Below are 22511 nucleotides of genomic sequence, written 5' to 3'. Positions count from 1 at the left end.
AGTTATTTTAATTCTTATCATTATTTAATTTTTATTGTTTACTTTCAAGACGATAGTTATACTCATGTGGATTACAAAAACCACTCATATGTTTATTCCAGGTAATTAGGCCGGCTGCAATCAATACGCCCGATTGAACGCATATTTCGCGATACGGTTTGCGCGTCCTATCTCTAGCTTGTATAATTTTTAATCAAATAATTTTAAAAAATTTGAAGCGTTACTTCAAACATGAACAAATATCCGTGAAAAATTCCAGCTCTGTAGTTTTAATAATTTTTTCTCATTTTAATTCCCAAAATTCAGCTTGAAAGCGGATGCCTAGACTGGAATATCTTAAGGAGCCACAGGAGCCTGACGGGAGTAAAGATTAAATAAAATTTGGGGAGTTGCGAAAAATTGTAAATTGATAGCAATATTAACTTTTTATCTTACATGTCTACTAAATGCATTTCACAATATTCTAATATGAAAAACTTAGATTTTACGATGAATAGAGGAGCGACAATGAGGGAAACCGTCCGATTCGTTAGCAAAATCACGTGATTCCGCGTCACATTTTCACCGGTGGATGAATCATCGTTATTGTTTGTTCCTGCCATTTAACTTCTCCGCCAGTTCCAATACACAGCCAAGACTGCCCAAACTACGCTTCACGCGTCATTTTGCACGAACCTGCTTTCTTCCTCCCAATCCGTAAGTCAGCTTCCGCGAGCAACCGGCCAGCTTTGTCATCTCCTACTGTCGTACGCGGGGAAACAAGATGGCGGCCTTCGATATACCTCGCGAAGCTGTCGCTTCTTTATTTATCTACCACTCTATCGCGATTTATTAATAAATCTCGAACGGGATAACGCTGCACTATCAGTCTTTCCCGTTGCGTGCGCGATGAGAAAAATCATCCCCCTACGAGAGGGGGGATCTCCCTCCTCCCCGTTCTATCTTTATCTCCGCCGATGAAAACTTTGAGCGGCTGGCGCGGGCGACCGGTTAGTTATAAAATATAACGGGGCGATACGTCATTTATTATCTCGCGCTACGGACAATAACGTCGACGAGGGAGCGAGAGAGAGAGAGAGAAGGACGAAGGCAGGTAGGCAGGCAGGCATGATCTGCAATAACTGGATGCTCACCGGTCGGATCCTCTCGCTGCTACCGCCGGGAAATGCAATTTGGTGGCGTTCACCTCCTCCGGAGAGAGAGAAAGAGAGAGAAAGAGAAAGCGGTTTCCTTACTTCGCGTGATAGGATAGACCTTAGTCGAAAGAGAAAAGGGAAGAAAGGAGAAAAAAAAAGAAGGGAGAAAAACGAAGAGGATGCAGCAGCGAGGCGCAGCTGCTGCGTCAATAAAGTACCAGCGTTGCGAAGCAAACTCCCCGTGAGCGCTCAAAATCGAATTACGAAATTACAACGGAGGCGAGTCTTCGGGAGAAACAACGCCCCGCACGCTCCGTCCCCCGCTGCAAACGAGCGCTGTAAACATTATCGCGGTAGTTATTTTTTCTTTTTCTTTCTCGGGCCCCGCGTCACGCGAAACCGCGCTCGAACGTGGAATATTAATTCCAGCTGCACGCTACACGGAAAATTAATGTGCATTGTATTAATGTTAATGTGATTATATATGAATGAAGTGAATTAATGGCCTACGCGCGTTTCGCTCGACTCGGCGACGGCGACGGAAAAAGAATGAAATTATTCGAATATTCATTCCGCTGTTCTCTTACGCAAGCCGCGCGCGCGTCTGTGTGTGTCGCGCGAAATACGAAACGGGAAGAAATCGCGCGGCCTATCGCGCGAATTAAATTAAAACGCAAAATATAATATTAACGTTATATTTGATTTGTATAGTGAAATATGAAACGTTGGAGAAACGAGAAAACAGCTCGCACCGAGGCGCCCGCGGAGTCTCGAGCGAATCTCGAGTCTCCTCGAAGACAGACTCACCGATCGTCCATGTTTGTACTGGCCGAGACAATCTTTGTCATTGTAATTGTAACTGGCGGAACCAGTATGAAGTAGCAGAAAAATGCGGCAAATTTGAACAGGATAAGTAACATAACTGACGAAATAATTATTAATCATAGACGTTTCATTGTCATAAAAGTAATATAATTTTATTAACATAATTTTATAGAGTCAAGCATTTTTTTTTAATATATATCATTAGATAAAAGTCATTTAACTGGCGAATGTATAGCCATCATTTTGCTTCTAAATGCCTCTAAATTGTAAATTATTTTGTCCAGTCGACTTTGATTCCCCGGTCACTTTGCTCCCGGCCTGTTTACATTTATATCTCAATTATTTGTTGTCATATAATTAATCGACTACCTTCTAAGGTAAAAATTCGAATTTGGATCCACTCGTTTCTGTTGTAAATATAAAAAATAGAAGTGTGAAATTTATTATTTGATCTGAATTAATTTGATGTTGCAAGAAACGATACGCTGGAAAAGAAATTGCTACGTTCAAGTAAACATTTGCTAAGGAGTATCGGAGTAATTAATTTTATTCGGATTAAGTAAATATCACTTGAATGTGGCATACTTTTTCCAGTGTGCCACATTCAAGCAATAAATAAACCACACCTGTGTAGTAATAAATAAACTACACCACAGTGCTCCTTAAGAAATATTTATTTGAACGTAGCAATTTTTTCTCAGTACGTAATAGTCTTACCATAAAGATTAATTTTTTATTCAAATTAATAATTCAGTTTATCAGCCACGTGTTGCGTCATTTTATTGCAGAAACTGTTAGACTCTGCGCACGATGGAAATATATTAGAAATAAATATTAAATATTAAGAATAAGACTTAGGGATAGCGTGATTAAACATAACGCACGATGGAAAGGAATGAAATGTAAGATACGAACGGTAGAAATTGCGTCATACAGCCGTTCGCTTCATCCCGTCGCGTGGAAATCATTCCTAATTCCCATCCCCGACATTGAATATTTATTCTTATTCTTAATACACGTTCTATCGTGGGCACGGCCTAACAATGGCCAGACCTCTGCCTTCTAGATTCCAAAACGTGGTCCACAATGGGCAATAGGAACATGTTCACAAGAAGTAAGATAAAGAAATTAACCAACCATAGTCGATTGTTCTCCTTACACTCGAACATGTTGGTCAATTTTTTACTCTCGCTTCCCTCATGAATACGCTCCTGCTGCCCATTGTAGACAATGCTTAAGTGAAATCCAGTATGGCGTGCGCGCGACTCGGGTATTAATAGTCAATTGTTATTACAGCACGAACGCCTCGTACAAATGCGCGCGGTGCGATGACGCGACTCACCTTTTGCGGGGGCATTTGCACATGCCATTCGCGCATTTACGATCCCACGTACATTATTTTCCGCCTCCTTGAGCCACCTCCTTGCTGCACGAGCCGTTCTCTCTCTCTCTCTCTCTCTCTGCCTGTCCCGAACTGTGGCATTTCGTTCGCCCTCGTTTTCGCGCCGGAATAGTAATAAAAGTGATAAACTACGCACGATTACCTGGGCCGTGAAAGTATTTCTCAGCGCGTGGAAAATCGGAGGAAATCCTCACGCTCGGACGTTAAGTAATTCGTAATAAAACGTTCCAGAGTGGGAAACGCATCGGTGGGATTTAAAGGAGCGCGAATGGAGAACTGGTGCGATCCAGTGGAAGCGGATTAATCAGCCGAACCGACCGCGACTCCTTCGTTGCGGTTGACCGTCCGGAGGAAAAACGCCGTCGTGCTTCCCTCCTTGTCTTCGAGAGGCGCGCGTCGCGCGACGCCTCTCTATCTGTGGCGCGTTCGATCGCCTTGAAATGAAATCGAACGAAACCCGGTAGCCGGGTTGCCGATCGACGACGACGACGGGAAAGTAAAAGCGCGCGAGGTGGGAAAAGCGGCCGCGCGTGAGAGATCTCAAGCTGGGTTAACGGCTGATTCTTTCCTCCGTTGAGTGTGATATATGTTGCGACGTTGCTTTTCTCGTCAGAGGGGAGATCCTCCCGGGGATCGGGGATTGTACGGTGTAGGAATTTGGAGTGGAAATTAAAAGGAGAGCAACAATCGCGCGAGGTAAGCGCGCCTCGTTCAATTCTGGCTCTAAGAGCGACCCGGCGACTTCCGTGAGGGAGCTTCTCGAAATTGAAGCGACCGTACAATTATCCGAAATTAGGTAGGTAACGCGAGAAAGATAGAGCGGAAAAAGGAAGAGAGAGGGAGAACAAGTGTCTACTAGTTACGCTAAAATAGTCGAAACTCGATCATTACGCTCGAACAAGCATTACTCAGCGCGGAGAGGTGATCTTCGCGCTCGGCAAATTAACATCGGGCTTCTCATTTCAGCGCACGAATTCAGTCACGACGTTAATTTGCCCCGCTTCTTCCTCCTCCTGGAAAATTAATACCGCGACAATCGGAGATGCAGCGATCTTAAAGTACTTCTTCCCCGGTGCCTTTGGCGCGACTTTGGACACACTATTGAATTTCTACGGTAAGAGTTTTTTTGTTAAATACTGACATTTTGTCTCGCTTTAACACAGGAATGCTTTAAAAAGCACACAGAAATATAATGTTAATATATCTATCTTGTCAACATATATTAATAATTTTAACATAATATTTATAATGTCAACATAAATAATGTTAATGACGTTGCATAATTTCACGTTATATTTCTGTACTTTTTAATGCGTCTCCAAAATATTAAAATAGCGCAAACTTCGGTGGGCCGTTTTGAACACCAAACCTTTCCTGGGCAACTCCTAATCAAAATATTCAACCATTTTGATGATACGATACGAATATTCGCGGCGTAATGCGTCCAGTTATCGAGAATAACAAAGCTCGAAAACGCCGGTTCGAACGACTGAAAAGTAAGCCCTATGATGGGCGACTGAAAAATCGTACAAAAATATCTCCCCGTTGGCGACGAGAAAACGCTACTTGTGTAAAGCAAAGTTGTCCATAATAAAGTCTTATTTGTGCCAAACAACTTATTAATTAAACTGACATCAATCGGCACCCGACTGTTCGGAGCCGTCGGCTTTAGTCGGCGATCGCCGGCCGAAAATGTTAATCCGGGAAATCCGAAGCACTCAACGTGCATCCTGCCGGTGCATAATTTAACATCGCCACGTTAGCACGTGGCCAAAGAGAAAGCTCATCCCGTCCGCAATGCGCGTAAAGCACACCGGCTTGCTGCCGGGACGTGCCAAGAGGGACGCTTCGCGGAAGCTCGCGCGAGACACGCGGCAACATTAGGCGGTTAATTAACGAACTTGTCGCGCAACTTCCTCGCCGTACTCACCCGCAGATCCAGGAATGCCGCCTCCTGGGCACGTTGCTCGGCGGGACCAGCAGCAGAGGGGCTGTTCCTCTCGTCGCTCCGCCGCCGCCGGCGGGGCCGCTGTTGCCGTCGCCCGCCGGAAGCCGAAGCTCCGGCACTTGGAGGCTGCTCATTCTCGACACTCGGCACACCCGCGCGCTCGTCACCAAAACACGAGTCCGTCGTCGCCGTCGTCGCGCAGGACGTCTTCGCGTATCGCCACCCGTCGGCCGAACATCACCGATCCTCGCTCGCCGATTCCCGACGATTTCTCAGACACGCGCGTTTTCACGCACGCGACGATCGCGGACGATATCTCACGCGGACGCCTTCATCAGAACGACCTGCATCACCGCGACGTCTCTCTCTCTCTCTCTCTCTCTCTCTCTCTCTCTCTCTCTCTCTCTTTCCTCGTCCGGATCCTCTCTATTTTTATCCTCCGACGAAAACCCCCCACATAGAAATTTTCATAGATTTTCCATACACAGTGTTGATTCTAATTAGAATACCCGAAATTGTCCCACTTTTGCTGCTATAATCTTGTCAAGACGTCCCAATTCGCACAGAAAATGTTCTGGGATTTGATTGGGATTTATTCCGATTTTTCAAAAAAATGATGGATTCTGATTGGGAAATTTGTGAAGATTCGGATTAGAGGTGTAATGTTTCAAAGGTGCGATTCTAAGTGGAAAACCTGGACAGATTCCATTTTCTCTGTCCAATATTTATCCAAAGTTTTCTTTTTTAGATTTCTATTTTATACTTATATTGAATAAAATATCTGGAAAGCTCTTGGCAAGGAAAATAGGATCTACAGGGCGTTGCAAAAAAACCACACTTTGATTATTTAAAAAATGTTAAATGTTAAGTATAATTTGTTTTCAATGTTTATAACGAACTACATAAAGTGTGGTAACACTTTTTTGCGACACCCTGTATTTGGTTCCCCATAAAAAAAAATGTAAGGGATCTAAATGAGATCTATTCCGATAATTGAGATAAGAATGGAATTCTTAATTGGTATCGCAATATGTTATACTTATTTGGGATAATTTTGAGTAATCTGATTAAAACTTATGATATGCTTAGGAATATTTAGGAAATTTCTATACGGGAATGACGTTGCGACAATAGCTGTGCTAGACAAAAACGCTGCGAGATAAGCTACGACAACGTTATCGCAGCCGTTTTAAAGCTTCATGTGTTATTTAGAATGTCTAATAGCACGCGCGTAAAATGTGTAAACTTGTAAAGCGTAAATACTTAAAGTGTTTCGTATTTTGTTTTATCATAATATAAAATGGAAGCCAGAAAAATCTTGACGGAAACGTTGGGATAATCGAATAAGATTTTTTTAACGTTTCCCACTTGCAATTGTATGCGTGAAACATTACACTTAAATAAACAGAACCTGATAGATTTCCCACCTAGAGTCCACGATTATTAGATGTATGAATTAATTCGGTGCTTTTAGTTCTATCCATTTCTAAAAACAAGCATTTTAAATCTAAATAATTTTCCTCTCAATTATAGTTTTAATGAGCTGCCATCCGTGTTTACAAAACACCACGTAACATCGCGGAATGTTATAATATAATATAACATTGAAAAATAATAGTGAATAATTTTGCCACCGGCGCTGCATTCTTTTTTCTACTTCAACCGCAAAAAATGTTGCTGAAGTTACGAAAATGATTTGTTCAGCTCTCCAGGCGAAAGCGCAATGAGTCGTGCAACTTGTAAAAAATAGTATCAAAGGTTTCGAGGTGTTTTCAAGAAAGCCTGCTGCATGACAAAGCTCGACCTCACGTTGTAAAAGGGACAAAAGACACCATTTTTCACGTAGCCTTGTCTCTGCATATCTCCGCCTATTTCGGTCGTTGCAATGCCATTTAACTGACACATATTTCACAATAACAGAGAATGCTAGAAAATCGATCGATTTTCTAGTATTTCATTACTTTTCATTTCACAGCATTTTATTAACTTTATTCAAAACCGCCGAGTTTCCATCGCGATGGAAACTCGACAGCTGCACGATAGACGATGCGAGCTCACCGATGATAACGGAGATTATTAAAAATTGCCTCCCATTGAGAAATAAATCTTGATTTCGGGTAACGAGAGGGCACCGAATTCATTTGCACGCCTAACATTTTCGGAAGTCGAGCCGGGATCCCGGTTAGATTCCACGGAATTTTTTACGCGGGACGGCCCGTCGGCTGCATTTCCGAGATGCCGGAGGAAAGGAATGGCCAGAATGTGGTCGGAGAGGTCGCAACCGGCGGTCACGCTTTCAATCGAAGGATTGACGACCGTCTGGGGGTGGTGGAATCATTCGTGAAACGTTTATCTAATGAATCGCGCCGGGCCGGGGTCAAAGGTGGCCCCTAACGAGAGGAATTCGTCATTCGTCGCGCGGCATTCATCGCGATTCGCGATTAGATTTTCCCCTACGCCTCGCAACCAGGCTTTTTGCCGCCAGGCAAGACGTCACAGTCAGCCTTGGGCGTAACGCGTTTACATAACCCAATTGCACGCGCGGATCGGAGGACTCCTCGGCAGGAATGCAGCAGACACGAACTTCGCACGCGCGCGCACAGGGTCGTAAATATGTCGTCTTTCATTCCCGCTAACAAGTCGATCTATCCGGATCGCTCCGTCGCGGCCCGATCACGAGGAATCGCGGGGAACTTCTCCCGAAAGCCGGCGGCGTAAATGAATATTTCGAAGAGAAAAGGGGAGAGAGAGAGAGAGAGAGAGAGAGTGACTGAGTGAGCGAGAACCCAAGTAGAAATTAAACCTAGCCAATAACTGGCCGGTAATTCTCTAACTAGCTGGTTTCTGATCAGTTTTACCGGCAGAAAAACTTACAAGTTTGGGAGACTTTTGCTTCGATGACTGGATAATAAAACTAACCAGTTCCTAATAAGCTTTTGGGCATTTCGTTTGTTTATTATTTCGCCTAATTTCCGGCCAGGAAACGGCCAAGAAACACTAGCCGGAACTTTAACAGTTTTTGGGAACTGAAACCGTCTAGTATTAAGTTATTATTTTTATTTTTCGAATAGTTTATGGCAAGTGACTGGCCAAGAAATAATAATCAGTATTTTTTGGACAATTACTGAACAGTTACTGTCTAATTAATTCGAGCCCGTAAAAACCGTCCCAGTTTCTGTCCAGCGACTAGTTTTTCCCTAACGTTTTCCTACTCGGGAAAGAGAGAGATTCTTTCCATCACGCAAGCTGAGTCGCTCCCCTCTCGTTCCCAGATTCAGGCCTCGCAATTATGACGAGCTGTGCTGAGTGAAATCGCGGAACACACGTATACACACACGCCTCTTCCTGAGTGAGTGACGAGCGATGTTGCTTTTGAAAGGTCGAAAACTCGCGCATACGTCGAGCACGCGGGCGAAACGCGGTAAGCAGCGTGCGGATGAGGGTGTCAACGCGACAAAGCGGGTCGTTCGTTACGCTCGCAAAAGAGAATCATTTCGGAACTCAACTCACGTCCCGATACCGTCCCACGAGCGACGCGCAATGCGATTAGCAACGATCGCCGAACAACCGATTGACGCGCCGCGGACGAATTTATTAATATATTCCGCGCGGATGTTAACGCCGCCGAATACCAGATCCACACCGGCCGTCCGTCAGTCGCGCTCGTCCGCCCGTTAATTCGCGTCGCCCGCACGCACGTGGGAGCAACAAACTAGGGCCGGCTTTTTCCTCTCTCTTTCTCTCGATGCCCTCGATATCGAAGGAGATTCCGAACTCGGCGTTCGAATTTTCAGCACTCCGAAGATCTGAGGTTTCGCCTACCGGTGTTCGAGTGTTAATTGCGAAATTGCGAAAATCTTCGGGAAATAGTGTCGGAAAACGTCGGGATTCTGAGAGACTTCTAAAGGGATTCGAAAGTTAAACCGGCGCAAATTGATGAACTTGATGAGCATCGATAACGCGGGAATGATCTTCAAAGTCGTTACGTTACATCAGGCTTGCACATGGTACGCACGTTTCCGTGGATTCTGCGTGGAAAATTTCCCAGGAGGATCGAAGTCTTTTCCGATTCTCCAAGAAATATGATGGATTCTGATTGGGAAATCTATGAAGATTCGGGTTAATGTTTCATAAAGTGCGATTCTAAATCCCCCCCGCCATTCTACATACAAAAGTGTTGAAATGATGCTATGTCGAAAAGTGAATACTTTGAGATATTTCATATTTTATATTGAAAAATATTCGAATAAAAAGGAAATATCTCAAAAAGTATTCAATTTTCAATGATCTCGCCGTAATAGTTTTATACGCAGAATGAACAGAAAAATCGATTGATACAAAAAAAAAAAACTATAAAATTCTATTAAAAGAAATGAAATTGACTTTGAATTATTGACAGTACAACAAAATTAAGATCACTAAAGTATGTTTCCCTCCAAACCGTACGACTTTTGTCTTTCAACATTTCTTTCTACTTTGCTTTATTTTTGTTATGTTAAGGTGTCTCAATTTAAATGTCCCACCCTGTATGTATCGATTATTGACGATCTAATCGATATCATATCCAAATCGAATCATCATATCCAACTCGATGTGGATATGAAATAAACTAGATAACGATTAGATCATCGACATCTACAAAATAGCATCTAGATATCACGCTAAAATCTCCCAAATATCAAATTGAACCTTGACTTTCACATGATTTCACCCGGATTTTTCATCGAAGTGTGAATCCGAAACCGATCAAAACTCGAAAGTTCGAAATTTTCTACGAAACTTCAAATCCCCTCGAATGGCCGAAGTTTCGGAATTACCGAAGATTAAGAGCTCTGTAACAAATTCAGCGTTTGGAGAAACGAGACATAAAGCGCGGACGAGGTGAAAACTCGCCGGCTCGTGTTGCCGAGGAAGTGCAAGACGCGGAAACGTCGTTAAATTCCGCGTCCAATTCAAAAGAGTCAACGCAATCAAGGAGGGGACAAGCGAGGCAGAGCGATGGGAAAAACACGAGGAAACTCCCGGAAGCCCTCGCTGCGTCTTCCCGAGACCGGCGACGACGAAGGGGGAGCATTTGAAATTCAAATGACGAAACGGCAGCGCGCGCGGCGCGGCAAAACTTCGCTCGCCTCGCTTCTGTTTCGACGCGAGATGAAAAATCGATTCGCGCGATCCTCCGCATCGCCGGAATTTATCGCGACGCGTTCGACGTCGACTCGATTAATCAAAGCGCGAGATCTCGTTTCTCAACGAGGCGAGTGCCTCTTCCCGCGCATAAAATTTCTTGGAATCTAATCGGGAGATCCAGTCCGATTTCCCCCAACAATGGATGGATTCCAGTTGGAAAATCTACGGCAGGTTCCGATTACAACTGTAATGTTTCAAACGTACGACTCTAGACGGGAAATATAAACGGATCCTGTTTAATTATCCTCGGATAGCTTTGGAATAACCTATCCTGGGACAACTCTGGATATTCGAATCTCGGAATCTGTATGTGGAAAAATCAAGGGGAATTTCTCTTTATACGAATTTCTCTTTATACGAATTAAATCCTCCCCCGTTTCTCGCATCTCTCTTGAGTGAAGGAGGGAGATGGGAGAGGGAGGGGGAAAATTACCGGTTAATATTGACCCGCCGACGGAAATCCCAGGACTCCGGTCCGACGGTATGTACTCGCAATTGGCGGCACGTTAACTAGGGAAATTTATCGGCAGGCCCAGAGGGAGGTTCGATGCTAACAATTGCGCCGTGCACGAAGAAAGGATCGTGTTCGATCGCGAGTTGACGTGACGGTTGACCAGACCGCCGTTGACGTGAACGGTCTATTAGAGTTACATTGTGAGCCACGTCGAGGCTTAATGGCCGAGGTCAATTGTGACAATTTCAACAGAATTTTTCTCAGCCGGTCGCGTGACACTATCGTGATTCTGACATTCCGCAGGAGCAATTCCCTCGAACTCGACTGCTGTCTTGGAGAATTTAACGCCCGTGAATTACGATCTGTCCCGAGCTCTCAATTTACGATAAGGTTGAACGTTTAAAATGTCACGATCGGAACTCCGAGGCGTGAAATCTTCCGGTGCAGAAATTTTCCAAATATTCCTAGGCAAGGATTCTAATCGGATTACGCAAATTTAACCCAAATAAGTATAACATATTGCGGCACCAATCGAAAATCCCAATTAAATTAAGAAAATTTGAGGGGAATTTTGGGCAGAGGCAAATGGAATCCGTCTAGATTTCCCAATTTAAAATGTCGCAACTTTACTTAGTTGGCTAATCGGAAATCCCAATTAGATTCCATAAAATGTTCCACATGGGAAACCAGATAAATCCTACTTTCCTTCTGCCCGGAGTTTTCCAGATACTTTGTTCAACGTAAATATAAAATAGAAATCTAAGAAAGGAAAACTTTGGGTAAATGTTGGACGGAGAAAAAATAGAATCCACCTGAGTCTCCCATTTAGAATTGCGCCTTGGACAAGCATTGGACAGAGAAATCCTGATTTTCCACTTAGAATCACACCTTCGAAACATCACACCTCCAATCCAAATCTTCGTAGATTTCCCAATCAGAATCCACCAAATTTTTGGTCGCTGGAACTTCAGTCATCGGAAGATGACTGAAGTTCCAGCGACAAACATAAGGCAAAATACGGGTCGCCGAGGAGTTCAACGCGCGAAGGAAGTACAGTAAAGGTGTTAACGAAGGCCGGTCCGAATGAAGAAAAACCATCTCTCGAGTGTTTACCGCTCGCTGGCGAGCTACGTGTTACCCAGGAACAGCGTCGACGTGTGACTCGGGAATAATGGCGACACTAAGGTGGAATTACTTCGATGGAGGCTGACGCGGAGCGGATTTAATGCGTCGTTAAACAGTTGCGCTACACCGACTACCTTCCTCTTTAATAATAGCCGCTCATTGTTTTCAGGATGCGCAGTCGAGACGGGCGGATTTCATTCCGGCGTCGTTAATATCGTCATCGGAGTTTCGACGATCCGCGGGGTCTCGCGCGACGCGCCTCCCGCGTTTGCGGGCCAACGAACAGACGTTAATTAAACAGGCGGAAGAGGAACACGATGTCGCTAACCCAAGTTAAACAGCGGCACCGTCGTCAGAAACACTGTACACTGTGCCGTGATAGCAATGACATCTTAATTAGCATTCGGTGCTCCCGAGAAAAGCGCGCACTTATTTCGTCCCCNCCCCCCCCCCCCACGAAATCCGCGCGCGCGCGCGCGCAATCGGCGCCGACGACAAAGGAAGATCCGTTCGTGCACACAAAAGGAAAGCTGCGTTACACACGCGTGTGCGATGGGGCAATTTTTTCATTGATATCGCGAGACCCTGACGCACGCACGCACATGCGAGCGGGGATATCTACTCCTCGCAGACGAGCCGATAATAGCTAGCATTTGAATCGTTGAAGAAGACGCGTTACTTGTGCGCAGATAATCTGTAACGAAGATAATCTGAACGAAAGATAATCTGACACTGTAACGCGACCCCGGCAGGAAATGTCTCGGTAATATATTCGCCACCGTGGGCGATCAATTTCGGCCGATCTCGGCTCGACGGAAGCCGTTCATCCCCAACGACCGAACTGCGGCCGACGCCCGTCTGATTGTCGACTTTGCAATTAGAAAAGAGAACGGACGAGAAGAATGGCGGATAAATCTCGTGCCAACTGACTTGCTGAGTGAAAAATGAGGTCGGATCTACCTGACAACCTGGAGAAGAAGAAATCAGCCGCACGGAGGGTTTCCTGGGATCCAAACTGGGATCCATTCCGGTTTGCCAAAATAACGATGGATTCTAGATGGATTCTCTAGTTGGGAGATCCACGCAGGTTAGTTTAGTTGAAAGTGTAACGTTTCCGAAATTACTGAGAGGAATTACAGTCACTCTCGGCCTCAACTGTATCCTCCTTACGATTTTAACTGCGAAAGTGTAGTAGCAGCAGTATGTCATTATCACTGACGTTATAGTAACGTTTTTGTTACTAGAAAAATGCTTCTCCTGGTTATCATTCTTTTACTATGATGCTTATAGCCACAAATGTCAAATATGTTTCTCTCAATGTACGATTCCAAGTGGGGAACATAAATAGGACCCTACTCGGTCATCCCCGAGACTTTTCTCCGGTCTCCATTTTAGACGGCAATTGAACAAAACATACGAAACACTTTCAGTATTTACGCTTTACAAGTACACATGGTGACATAAAAAACACGCATGGTAACAGAAAAAATGTAACCCTGCCTGTTAATCTAACCTGATATCCGGTCGTACCGTCGCTCGACTCCGGCGATGACAAGCATCAGCATCAGCATCGTGAAGAATCTTCACATTTGGAATAAAAATGGGGCGCCTAATTAAATAGGATAACCTATTTCAGACCAACTGTGGGTATTCTAAACGGCATCTATATTGTATAGGCAATCACAAAAAGATCGCAACATTTTTATTTCGACGAATTTCGCAACACATCCCGCCTCCCATAGGAAAATGTATCTCCCGAGAATTGCGAAGAAACAAATTCTCCCATCGGACGTAAAATACATTCCAAAACTTACCAAATAAAGTGTTGCAACTCCTTCTGATCATACATGGGACAATCTGGGAAAACGTTTCTACGCGGGCGAACGAGTTTTCTAGTTGAAGGAAATAGAAGTTCTAGTTACAGGAATTAAATATGATTCATGAGGAGTAGAAATGTAGTCCCTTCAACCAAAACACGTTCAACCAATCGTTTTTCCCCGTATACATTCTCGTTACCGCGCGAATTTCGACACACGAGCGGGTCATTCGTCGTAAGACGACGACGAGACCGGCGAGGAAGGCGAAACGCGTCCTTGACTCGGCAGGAAGAGCGCCCGCATCGGGGAATACACGGAACACCTCGGAACGACCGGTGGATTCGCATCGTCGGTAGGTGGGTTTACGCGTGAACGGCAGTGACGGAGATGGGGATCGCTTTTACGAGCTGGGGAACGACGATCTAAATGGAGCAATGAACCCACCATCTCGCTCTAAAACCGCTCTAGTATCGCACGATCCGCAATTGATACGAAACGTCGCTCAACATGAGGCTCCGCTCGGCAGGTTTGATTCATTAACCCTCTGATAGCAGGATGAATTTTCAGAAAGCGCCAAAGCTTTTTTCGAAGTGCTTCGTTGCAATGATTTGAAATCAGTTGATAAATTTCATTGTCATTTCGTCGTCTACAAATAAAGGAAGAAGTTTCTCGTTATTATCCGCTTCTTCGATCCACTACATTAATCAGACGAAAGATGAAGCAAATAAAGCAGGGGGTCGAATCCGGCTCCAACTTTGTTATTAGAGGGTTAATACAAGATTCATACGATGAGGGAAAAATATTTGTTACTTGTAACTAGAATCATCATAATGAAAGAATTATAGTCAAGAGAACCGTTTTTCCAAGTAAGCGTTCCTGTCAGTGATAATAACCTTTCATGCATATTGTTATTACTTTTTTATGGTTAAGACCGTAAAAAGAGTTGAAGCAAAGAGTAACTATAATTTCCGTCAGTGTAAATTAACCGAAGATACTGGTGGAAGTTGAACCTCACGAGTGTCTACTCGTAGCCACGAGGTAATAAATTTGTGTTTATAACGTCGCTATCAGCCAATATAACTCACTCCTCCTAGTGGCTAGATAATAGCTAGATAAATAAGTCAGCTGACGGTGAAACGGACGAAATTACGAAAATTGCGAGGTGAAAAGTCACAAGTAAATCGCCGGGCAGTAATGCCTGCGACGCTCGTTTCTGCTCTCCTCCAAATTTTTGCGGAACGCACGCACCAATTTTCATTCGCAACATCATTTTCAAACGCTACCGGCGAGTACATAATAATTAGATCGTACACGTTAAAACAGATAGCGCCATCTATCCTTTTATATCTAATACGTAACAGCTGTAAGGTACGAGCTGGAAAACCGATTCTACGTTTTGACGAGTAATCCAGCCAGTAACGAAGTAATAACGAGCGGAATATTTCAATTTAGTTCGTATTAGCTGTTAGCTTTCGACTCAGGCCGATTAGATTAATTTCTAATCAACTAATTGCCCGTTGCAGTTCCGGGCGAAGCGTATCTCACGGATGAATTGCGTTTTAAACGCGCGATCGAACGATATCTGTGACTCGCGCGAAACAAACAAGCCGAGAGAAAAGAAAGAAGAAGAGAGAAAGAGGAACAAAGAGAGAGAGAGAGAGAGAGAGAGAATAAGGAGACAAGAGAGGCAAATAGCAATTACGAAATCGGCTCGCGTACGCGAATCGCCTTGGCCTTCGCTTTTACGGCACAAAACTTTGCGGCTTTCGACACGCGCACACACATGTAGACACGTGTACATACGCACACATACGCAGACACGCATACAAGCACGCGTATTTCGCGACGTCCGCCGAAAAGAAACGATTTATAACACGAAGCACCGCGCGATACGAAGACGCGTGCTCGATGACTGCTTCGTCGTAACTGATCGATCTTATATGCCGAGTTTTATTTCAAACAAACGTAGAAAAAAAACCAATGTTGTCTCGAAGTTTAAAGCTGCTTTCATACTGCAAAGTCGGCTATCCCCCCCTCCCCCCTCCTCCTCCTCGCAACTCTTTCTCAACTATCTTTCTTATTACCGGGTGTCCTGCGTTTTTCCTCCGTACCCGGGGAAAAATTACGCATGATTATATATAATTATATAAAATTATATATAAATTTTGCCCAAATATATATGGTTACATATATGATCATATGTGTCTATACGAAGAAAACTGACGTTATGTCATTCAATTAAATGCCGACGTCACGCGTTGTCAGAAGTACGAGTGGCCGGAAGCATCTGCTCCGATTGTATTTGCATATAATTTGTAAACAACAGTACTTTTTCGTCGTGGACGTGTCTGTTTTTATATGTATCGTACACGGACGAATATCGCGTATGATCTTTTTCTTCCCGGGGTATCCTTCCCAGCGTCTGATCTGTTCTAATCGGATCTCGCTAACTCGCGAGAGAGAGAGAGAGGGAGAGAGAACAATTCTTACGATACTTATCCCCATTGACTCTAATTAAAAGAAATTCACGCACAGGATAGGATTAACAGCGGGATAGGATGCGTTTGCATGCGTAATAAAATTTATGCGGGGATTTCCTAGCGAAAGACACCGCGCTCGCCCGCGTAATTATTCGCTTCTCTCTCTCTCTCTCTCTCTCTCTGTGACATTTTACAAAGCGCATTCTTCTCTAAAGTGCCGCATACGGGTGGTGTATTCACGCACGCATACACAGCCAGTCTTTGACAGATGAGTGCTACACGGTAAACCTCTCCTTTGATAAGTCATTCTCTCTCTCTCTCTCTCTCTCTCTCTCTTTCTTTGATATAAGTCTGCGTCAACAACGCTTCTAATCGGGCGGGTTCGCCGCTTTGAAAAAGACCGTTTATACCGCACAAATCCCACCGGCCGGATCGAAGAGAGCGACGTATCCATTCATCCCCCTTTCGGCCCCGGAATTCGTCCGGCTTCTCTGATCCCGGTTGGAAGAAAGTGTCGACGTCTCCGTGTCGACAGCGCGATCGATCGATCGATCGATGACAGCCGAGCTTTTACGCGTCTCACGCGCCGAGTCGCCGATAATTACCGCGCTAAGAGGAAATACGATCTCGCGAGATACGCGGATAATCGATGGCGCGTTCTCATTAAGTTCTCAAAGGAGGATAATTGTTATTTATGGCAGAGGCGCGGGGGAGGGGGGCTTCGTTGCGATTCTTTCGCGGATTCCGCTCGCCGAAGGCTTCGTTAGCGAGGGAGAGGGAGAGAGAGAGAGAGAGAGAGAGAGAAAGAGAGCGAGTCTCAGTAAAAAGGACGATAGCAACGCGCGCAATAGTTCGCTCAGTTAAGTGACTGACAGCTCTATCGTGAGCTCGAATACAATAGGATAATTATCTAAGCGGCATACGCGATCGCCGCAAACGCGCGTTTCTCGCGCATTCCGCGCACCGGGAATTCGCGGAATCCTAATTAGCCCGTTAGGTGATCGGAAACGAATGTCGGCGGCGATAGGCGATCGAGGTCACTTGGACTTCACTTGGCGGATGATGCGCGAACCGAGGCTATCGGTTGTGTATCGACTTGTGTTGAGCAACTTGCAGGGTTCGGAAAGGAAAGCCTTTCTCCCGAGCTCGGGGAACTCTTCAAGTTCCGTCTGCCGCGCTCGAGAGAACCTTCAAGTGTCATACTAAAAATCCCTTCAAGTGTCATACTAAAAATCCCTCAAAGGTAACGGCGGAGAGGAGTGAGAAAGAGAGAGAGAGAGAGAACGTCGTCGACGAGAGACAATCGATTAGGCTTGACTACGGAACGGATAGAATCGAGAATACCTGACCGTAATATCCGTGCAAGAATACTTGAGGCTAATACATTGATTATCCTACGTTCAAGCGCAGCGATACGGATCTCCATTTCTGCAAGAGAGCGACGACGTCGTCGTGGTCTCGATATAATGTCCGAGCCGAAATCCGGCCCTGTGCTAAAGCTTGAATTTTGTAACACAAGCTAGGAGCTAAGATCGCAAAATGACTGCAATTTCAATTCCAATAATGTAATTCACTCCTACTTTGGTCCCGACGACGTCTGAAATTCCTCTGTCTTTGCTGCTTTGCCGTCAAAACAGGTTGTTCAAAGTAGCATTGAAATTTATACTATTAGATCAAAGGTTCAAGAAAAAAATTGATGAAGTATCGTCGAAATGCACGGAATGAGAAATCGGTTAAATTAATGTGAAATATGGATACGTTAACTAGACCGTTTGGTAGAATGTAAAGAATAAGATCTGTAATTTTTATAAGGTATTCAGACAAATTTGATTACATGCATTCTGTTCAAAGTAACTAAACAAATTTTGTTACCTGCTTAAAATAACCAGACAAATTTGGATACGCGCAATGGTAAGAAAATTATATATTCATATCTTCGAAACCAAAAATGTTATTACTTGTTTCTTGAGTTGTTAGTATATAATTATATATTCTCTGAAATTAAGCATAAAGTATATATCACAAATGCTGTGTTAAATTTTCACATGTCCCAAACAGTCCACTCAAATTTTTGCGTTAATTTAACATAAGATGAATATGTTAAAAAGTAACACAAATATTATATCCAAGATTAACACAAAATTCATACATTAATCATCATTGAAGTATGAAATGTGTTTTAAAATTTAACAAAGAAATTTTTTTTAAAGCACCGATTTTGATATAAATATAAAATGTCTTCTATTTTACACGTAACTGATTTGATGATATATTGTATTTGGAAAACACGCCGCGGTAGAAACAATCCTGGGACCTCTAGGTCGATCGTGAATCATCCAAGTTAAATGCTACGCCACTTCATCAACTGATAGATATGTTATGTATTATACTACACATAGTATGACCCAATACCGAGTCGAATGTCTGAGATTCACACGCGCAAGACATTCCGGAATAGTTAACGTTTTCTTAGCCATTCGTGCTATTAATATCTGTGAAAAAAAATAACAGCTCGCAATGTATGCAACGTACCAATCCATGTCTTTTCTCCCGTGTAATCATAATAACTAGACACTTGGATATTATTGTTGCACTTAATAAGAAAACTCCGGTTAACCAACCGTTTCTAATAATTTACACGCAACGGGAAAGATGAAAAAAAGAAGGCAAGTGGATTTCACGTGGATCCTCTTGGCTGGTTCAAAATCGTTTCTGCACTTCATTGCTTTTTCGTCGCAAGAAGAAACCGTTTTTGTATTAAATCGTAACGTGCGATGAAAAGTGGATCTGCTATGATAATCCTAAGCGTAAAAATTCGTGAGTCTGTCCAGGCCAACCGTCGGCATCGACTCCAAAACGCAACATCCGCGGAAGTAAGGTTTCGTCGCGCATTTGGGATGTGAAAGGCGTATTTATGAGCTTCCGAAACCGAATCAGTCACTGCTGAGTGTTATCAACAATTGATCGATTTGAATCGTGCTTCGAATCGGAACGTCTTGTAATAGCTTAAAGAAAACGCAAAGTAATTTTGTTGTACGACGATGTTCGACCGTTGCAAAGGCGGTTAAAGATACGTTATCGGCACTTCAATCAGGAAGTCTTACCACACCGGCGCGTATTCACCAGACTGTGCTCCTTCGGATTATCACTTATTTCGATCGGAGCGGCGCTGCCTTGCTGACCGGCACTTCAAACACACGGAGAAGTATAAAAATAGCTCGATGAATAGATTGCGTTCGAAGGACGAACACTTGTTTTTTTTTTTTATCGCGGAATTCACTTGTTGCCAGAAAAATGGAAAAAGGTCACGGCTAGCGACGGAAAATATTTCGAGTGGAATATAATTTAACGTCTCTCGAAAATAAACGTAAATGATAAAATGTTTTATTTTTTTGCTAAAAGTCCCTCAACATTAATCGGAACACCAAATATCGTCAAAGAAAAATCGTCCAAGTTATGTGAAAATTCCAAGCCGGGATCGACGCGGGATCGGACCCACGAAAAGAGATAATTCGACTTTTACGATTACGCACACATGCGCGCGAGATAATCGCGCGTCGGCGCGTATCGAACGCGAGCTAATCTCGCTTCTATTTTATTGCTCCTTTCTCGATCGTTCACGCGGCTTTCGCGCGCTGCTGCGCCGCAGCGCGTCATTATACCTCCGCCAATGAGGCAATTATATTGCGTTGTTAATTAAGCCTTTGGAACAGGGATTAATGTCATATTACGATTGCCACCGCCAGAGCCGTGTGTGGCTGCGACTCGGCGAGTGTTCTAATTAACCGGGCGAAACCGTCCAATTTCCGATTATTCTGCCGGTGACTTAGCGCCGACGCAAACAGACACGCGGGCGGAAACCGGCTAATGCGAATAAGTAACTCCGTTTCGGTTTTCTCCGTTTCGGTCCTCTCCGGCTGACGAGCGTCTCGCGATCGGTAACAGAAGAATCGCGCATTGAAACAACTCGTACGGGGATTTCCAAAACGCTACTAAGCATATCATAGATTCTAATCAGATTACTCGAAGTTATCCCAAATAAGTGTAACATATCGCGATACCGATTAGAAATTCCATTCTTATCCCAATTAGAAGAAAGCCTGAGGAAAACGTCGGGCAGAGCAAGTGGAATCTGTCCAGATTTCCCGATTTAAAATCGCAACTTTATTTAGTTGGCCAATCGGAGCAGATCCTTATTAGATCCCGTACAATTTTTTACATGGGAAAACCAGGTAGATCCTATTTTGCCTGCCGAAAGCTCTTTTCAGATATTTTATTCAATATGAATATAAAACATAAATCTATAAAAAAGAAAACTTGGGGTAAATGTTGGGCAGAGAAAGTGAAATCTGTGTAGGCCTTCCATTTAGAATCGCACTTTTAAAAGATTACACTTCTAATCTGAATCTTCATAAATTCAATCAGAATCTATCATTTTTTTGGGAAAGTCGGAATGGATTCCAATCAGATCCCAGAAAATTTTCTATGCGGGAACTGACCTGAGACAGAGAGAAAGAAAGAGAGAGAGAGAGATGCATTAGGAAGAAGAAACGAGCTGTGAGTTAGCGTGGAGAAAAGTCTTCCCGGGCGACCTCGCAAGTCAGCCGGCGAAAAAGTCGATACAGCCGATGAACTTCGAAAATCTTTCCCTCAAACGGAAACCACCGCCGCCGCCGCCGAAGGCGCGCCTCTTCCGGGCGGAATCGTCGAACGTTTCAGTGTGACTTCTCAACGATGCGATAGACATCCCCTCGCGTCGTATTTTCTTAAGTCGAGCCAGTAAAAAGGTCACAACTGATTGAAACGGTGAAAGTATTGCTACACCGATAATTGGAAAATGTGCGCTAATTTTTCATGGAAACACGTTCACTCAGCTCTTTTGTCTTATATTTCATTCATTTTTGTCAGATTCACCGCAAATCACTGTCACGCGTCTCCTATAGCAGAAATATACGTATATCTATTCGATCGCGTATCGTATTTGGCGTAGTTTACACGGTACACAGAAAAGGACTAAATTCGAATAACTAATTACTCTCTAATAATCCCGATACTCGTTAGCTCCTTAAATGTTTACTTGCATTAAGAAAATTTTACTTAGAGAATTTACTTGGAAAATATTTGAATCAAATAAAGATCACTTGACTCAAGTATAGCAGATTCAAAAGCTCAGAGGTCTCGCATTCGTCCCGTCAGAGTGAGCGTGTTTTTCAAATAAGATATAAATTAAACCAATCATAATTAAGAATTTTAGATAAGATCGTTGACAACACCTTAAGAATGGTTAAAATAATAAAAAAATAAGTAATAAGTAATATCCTTTCTTACTGTTTCCGCACTCGAATTTTCCCGATATAAACAGTCGCTGATTGACAGACTTTTTCAGCGGAATTTTATTAAATTTCCAAGTATAAAACTCCGATTATATTCCAATTAAAAATAGAACGTGAGGCCCCACGCAGAGCCAAAGATGTTCTAACGCTATTTGAATATCAATGACGTTATTATTAATATTCTGCGGACGGTCGAAATTGTCCATCGTGCATTGCGAACCGAATTTTCCCAACCGAACGAACGCGGCAACAGCCTTCCGCATATAAACCCTTTGAATCCTAATAATATTCATTATTAATTTAAATCTCCTGAAAACCTTTATCCAAAATCTCTAACTAAATTTAAGGACTCTATTTATTGTTACAAAAAATATTGCCTCAATCAGGGAATTTTACTGATTTACATATTTTATATTTAAAATCACGACTCCTGGTGGCCATTCGCTACTTCCAGCGACAGCACACCGACTTCACTTTAGAGAATGATTTCCTTCAAAAAAGAAAAAAGCTCGCGCCCTTCGGCCGCCAATTTGCCGCGAGCTCAGTATCCGTCGTAACGATTGCCGTCGTAACCCGTGTAATCCGAGTTGTATTTGCTTCCATCTGCCGGCGAGGTACACTTCCGTAACAAGCTCGTCTCCTCGTGTGTACACCGGAGTCGCCGTCGCACGTGGAGCCGAAGATAATAACAATCTCTCGATACCTCACGATTCGTCTCGAAGTGCGACCGATCGGGGATTAACGAAGAGGACGAAGATACTCCGCTCCGGAGAATTGATCGTCGCGTTCTCCCCCCCCCCCCCC

The 22511-nt window shown here is 43.7% G+C and overlaps 1 protein-coding gene across 2 annotated transcripts in view; it reads right to left on the bottom strand.

Moving 5' to 3' along the window:
* LOC106741891 (cAMP-specific 3',5'-cyclic phosphodiesterase) overlaps positions 1–22511 on the bottom strand; it is a 496301-nt gene that overhangs the window by 319777 nt on the left and 154013 nt on the right. The window contains exon 1 of one of the 2 annotated variants that reach the window (XM_014614300.1): positions 5294–5663. The exons of the other annotated variant lie outside the window; for it this stretch is intronic. Within the exon in view, the coding sequence (XP_014469786.1) occupies positions 5294–5445 (152 nt within the window). The 5' untranslated portion in view covers positions 5446–5663. Of the gene's footprint in view, positions 1–5293; positions 5664–22511 lie in introns of those variants that run through there. 2 annotated transcript variants of the gene reach the window in all.

The sequence above is a fragment of the Dinoponera quadriceps genome, unplaced genomic scaffold (genome assembly GCF_001313825.1).
Source record: "Dinoponera quadriceps isolate SergipeBrazil2010 unplaced genomic scaffold, ASM131382v1 scaffold458, whole genome shotgun sequence".
Taxonomy (NCBI): domain Eukaryota; kingdom Metazoa; phylum Arthropoda; class Insecta; order Hymenoptera; family Formicidae; genus Dinoponera; species Dinoponera quadriceps.
The sequence above is the reverse complement of the archived record's forward strand: the minus strand, read 5'-3'. Positions and strand labels throughout refer to the sequence as shown.